At 35.7% G+C, this 5,048-nt stretch overlaps 1 protein-coding gene across 1 annotated transcript; it reads left to right on the top strand.

The window, feature by feature from the left end:
- The first annotated feature begins 1,504 nt into the window (after window positions 1-1,504).
- Window positions 1,505-1,989, top strand: LOC134482481 (elongin-C-like). Its single transcript, XM_063275951.1, has one exon. It carries the CDS (start codon window positions 1,515-1,517, stop codon window positions 1,923-1,925), a length of 411 nt encoding a protein of 136 aa, XP_063132021.1. The 5' UTR covers window positions 1,505-1,514; the 3' UTR covers window positions 1,926-1,989.
- Window positions 1,990-5,048: the final 3,059 nt, after the last annotated feature.

The raw sequence follows: 5,048 nt of genomic DNA, 5'->3' as shown, positions 1-5,048 counted from the left end.
AGGCTGTGGGCTTTTACTTTGGATGATGTAGGTGTTGGGGACAGATTTTTGATAAGCTGTATGACTTGTGGGTGACTGACATGTTGTGCTTCTTAAGCTAGATGATTGATACATCATAGGCATGACCTACAGATGCAGATCTACAGACCAATTGTTTCACTGTAAATTTTATAAACAAATGAAAATTGAAATCCCCAGTCACCAATACTTTGACTTTTTCAATCCAAATTTCATTTTTTATGCCCATGATTAAGCTTTCTATATTTGCTACCATTAGGATCACAACATATTGCTTAGGTAATAAATAAAGTATCCATGTTAACCCGGGAGCAAAAATGTAGCAAAGCAGGACCTTGCATTTTGTTTTAAAATGGTCAATGTATCCCTGGACTTACACTAAATTTGGTAAATATAAGTAGAAGGAGATAAACTATGGCATCCAATCTCCTATATATGAGATTCAAAAAGGTTTCAGCAAAATGAAATGAGAGTTCCAAAAAGCAAGGGTCATTTCATGCTATATTTACATTTATATGATGTAAGGAAGCTTGACTGGGCAGAGAAACATAAAGGTTTAAGAATGGGAAGACCTTGAGTTATATTTTTTTTTCGGAGCTGGGGACCGAACCCAGGACCTTGTGCTTGCTAGGCAAGGGCTCTACCACTGAGCCAAATCCCCAACCTGACCTTGAGATATATTAAAATGTGTATTATACACAATAGACATTTAATTACATGTGAGGAATAAATGGACTGACAGAATGAAAAACTATAGTTGGACAAATCAGAGTTTGAAGAAAATATTCAATAAGCATAAGAATATTTTCAAACTATAATTCATTCTTGGATTATTTATATGAAGCTCTACCTTAACAACTAATAAACACCTTAAAATAACAAAATGATTAAGAAGCATGTGGACTTCGGAAAATATGCTGGTGTGCCATCAATTCCCCTTCAAGCAAAAAAATATGAAATACGAATGAGGGCCTAGCCCATCACACTGCTCCCTGATCTCAAATCCCATGGAAAAGAGAGCTAAACACCAAGAAGTATGGAACATCCTGAGACCACAGGACAGACAGACACATCTGTCCACTTTCAATACCACATTGTCATCAATGGACAGATAAGAGAAACAGAAATTAAACAGCGACATAGAGAAACTAACAGAAGATATATACTAAATGGATTTAACAAATATTTATAGAACATTAAATAATAAAACAAAAGGATTTACATTCTTCTCAGTACCTCATAGTACCTCCTCGAAAATTGACCATATAATTTGTCAAAAAAATAGGCATCAATAGATACAGGAAGATAGAAATAATTCTATTTGTCCTATCAGATCACCATGGACAAAGGCTGGTCTTCAATAAAACAATAATGGCAGAATGCCCTCAGATACATTGAAGTTTAACAACACACTACTTAATGAAAACTTGGTCATGGAAGAATTAATGATAGAAATTAAAGATTTCTTAGCACTTCCTTCGGATGCAAGTTACTAGATGACTGCTTCTCGGCCTCGCCAGGAAACTAGTAAGTTCCTCTGGGATCAAATAGAATTTTATAAGAACATAATGGATGGAGAGGAGAAAACCTATGGTGGCTGTGAAGGCCCTGATGCCATGTATGTGAAATTAATATCTTCTGATGGTCATGAATTTATTGTAAAAAGAGAACATGCATTAACATCAGGAACAATAAAGGCCATGTTGAGTGGTCCAGGTCAGTTAGCGGAGAATGAAACCAATGAGGTCAACTTTAGAGAGATCCCTTCACATGTGCTATCGAAAGTGTGCATGTATTTTACCTACAAGGTCCGCTATACTAACAGCTCCACTGAAATTCCTGAATTCCCAACTGCACCTGAAATTGCACTGGAACTGCTGATGGCCGTGAACTTCTTAGATTGTTAAATAAGATAAATTATAATAAACTGTTAATTTTTTTCAGTATTTAATACCTGTAGTTCAGTTAGTAATTTTTTCCCATATAGCATGTTGCCTTTATGAAATTGAACGCTAAAGTTAATTGCTGAGCAGATTTCTTCTGTCATTTGCATAGCAGAGTTGAAATTTGTTTGCTACATCAACAAATTAAGGAAGTTTCACAAGCCAAAAAATAAATAAATAATGCCAGTTTAAAAAAAAAGATTTCTTAGAATTTAATGAAAATGAAGATACAACACACCCAAACATTTAGGACACAGTGAGAGCAGTACTAAAAGGAAAACTCATAGCTCTGAGTGCCGCCAAAAGAAACAGGAGAGAGCATACTCAGCAGCTTGACAGCACATCTAAAAAGTCTAGAGCCAAAAGAAGTAAATACACACAAGAGGAATAGAAGGGAAGAAATAATAAAACTAAGAGCTAAAATCATCCAAGTTTAAAAAAAAAAGAGTACACAAAGAATCAACAAAAGCAGGAGCTGGTTCTTCGACAAAATCAACAAGATAGATAAACCCTTAGCAAGAATACCCAGAGTGTATCCAAATTAACAAAATCAGAAGGAAAAGGGAGACATAACAAAAAAATCTGAGGAAATTAAAAATATCAACAAATCCTACTACAAAAGCATATATTCAACAAAACTGGAAAATCTGGAGGAAATAGACAATTTTCTAGACAAATACAAGGTACTAAAGTTAAATCAGAAACAGATAAACATCTAAACAACACCATAATTCCTAAAGAAGTAGAAGCAGTTATTAAGAGTCTCCCAATCAAAGAGAACCCAGGACTCCATGAATTTACTGCAGAATTCTATCAGGCCTTCATAGAAGACCTCATATCAATACTGTCCAGATTAGTTCCCAAAACAGAAATAGGCAGAGCACTACCAAATTCCTTCTTTGAAACGACAGTTACTCTTATAACTAAACCACACAAAAATCCAACAAAGAAAGAGAACTTGAGACCATTTACCCTTATGATTATTGATGTAAAAATACTCAATAAAAATCTTGCAAAGTGAATGCAAGAATACATCAAAATAATCACCCATCATGATCAGTTAGGCTTCAGCCCAAGGATGAAAGGATGGTCCAATATACTAAACGATAACCTAGGCAAGGAAGAAATAAAGAAAGAAATTAAAGACTTCTTAGAATTTAATGAAAATGAAGGTAAGACATACACACACGTATGGGACACAATTAAAGCTGTGCTAAGAGGAAAACTCATAGTTCTTAGTGCCTGCAGAAAGAAACAGGAGAGAGCCTATATCAGCAGCTTGACAGCACACCTAAAAGCTCTAGAACAAAAAGAAGCAAATACACCCAGGAGGAGTAGAAGGCAGGAAATAATCAAACTCAGAGCTGAAATCAACCAAGTAGAAAAAAAGAGGACCATAGAAAGAATCAACAGAACCAAAAGTTGGTTCTTTGAGAAAATCAACGGGACAGATAAACCCTTAGCCAGACTAACGAGAGGACACAGAGAGTGTGTCCAAATTAACAAAATCAGAAATGAAAAGGGAGACATAACTACAGATTCAGAGAAAATTAAAAAAAAATCATCAGATCTTATTATAAAAGCCTATATTCAACAAATTTGAAAATCGGCAGGAAATGGACAATTTCCTAGACAGATACCAGGTACCGAAGTTAAATCAGGAACAGATAAACCAGTTAAACAACCCCATAACTCCTAAGGAAATAGAAGCAGTCATTAAAGGTCTCCCAACCAAAAAGGGCCCAGGTCCAGACGTGTTTAGTGCAGAATTCTATCAGACCTTCATAGAAGACCTCATACCAATACTATCCAAACTATTCCACAAAACTGAAACATATGGAGCACTACCAAATTCCTTCTATGAAGCCACAATTACTCTTATTCCTAAACCACACAAAGACCCAACAAAGAAAGAGAACTTCAGATCAATTTCCCTTATTAATATAGACGCAAAAATACTCAATAAAATTCTGGCAAACCGAATCCAAGAGCACATCAAAACAATCATCCACCATGATCAGGTAGGCTTCATCCCAGGCATGCAGGGATGGTTTAATATACGGAAAACCATCAACGTGATCCATTATATAAACAAACTGAAAGAACAAAACTACATGATCATTTCATTAGACGCTGAGAAAGCATTTGACAAAATTCAACACCCCTTCATGATAAAAGTCTGGGAAAGAATAGGAATTCAAGGCCCATACCTAAACATAGTAAAAGCCATATACAGCAAACCAGTTGCTAACATTAAATTAAATGGAGAGAAACTTGAAGCAATCCCACTAAAATCAGGGACTAGACAAGGCTGCCCACTCTCTCCCTACTTATTCAATACAGTTCTTGAAGTTCTAGCCAGAGCAATCAGACAACAAAAGGAGGTCAAGGGGATACAGATTGGAATAGAAGAAGTCAAAATATCACTATTTGCAGATGATATGATAGTACATTTAAGTGATCCCAAAAGTTCCACCAGAGAACTACTAAAGCTAATAAACAACTTCAGTAAAGTGGCTGGATATAAAATTAACTCAAATAAATCAGTAGCCTTCCTCTACACAAAAGGGAAACAACCGAGAAAGAAATTAGGGAAACGACACCCTTCATAGTAGACCCAAATAATATAAAGTACCTCGGCGTGACTTTAACCAAGCAAGTAAAAGATTTGTACAATAAGAACTTCAAGACACTGAAGAAAGTAATTGAAGAAGACCTCAGAAGATGGAAAGATCTCCCATGCTCATGGATTGGCAGGATTAACATAGCAAAAATGGCCATTTTACCAAAAGCGATCCACAGATTCAATGCAATCCCCATCAAAATACCAATCCAATTCTTCAAAGAGTTAGACAGAACAATTTTCAAATTCATCTGGAATAACAAAAAACCCAGGATAGCTAAATTTATCCTCAACAATAAAAGGACTTCAGGGGGAATCACTATCCCTGAACTCAAGCAGTATTACAGAGCAATACTGATAAAAACTGCATGGTATTGGTACACAGACAGACAAATAGACCAAAGGAATAGAATTGAAGACCCAGAAATGAACCCACACACCTATGGGCACTTGATTTTTGACAA

This window comes from Rattus norvegicus, chromosome 16 (genome assembly GCF_036323735.1).
Source record: "Rattus norvegicus strain BN/NHsdMcwi chromosome 16, GRCr8, whole genome shotgun sequence".
Classification (NCBI taxonomy): domain Eukaryota; kingdom Metazoa; phylum Chordata; class Mammalia; order Rodentia; family Muridae; genus Rattus; species Rattus norvegicus.
Note: the sequence above shows the minus strand (reverse complement) of the source record. Positions and strands in the feature narration are given on the sequence as shown.

Bases quoted from the DNA above. Each gene is read 5' to 3' on its own strand.
- LOC134482481 (XM_063275951.1), top strand. From the start codon at position 1,515: ATGACTGCTTCTCGGCCTCGCCAGGAAACTAGTAAGTTCCTCTGGGAT.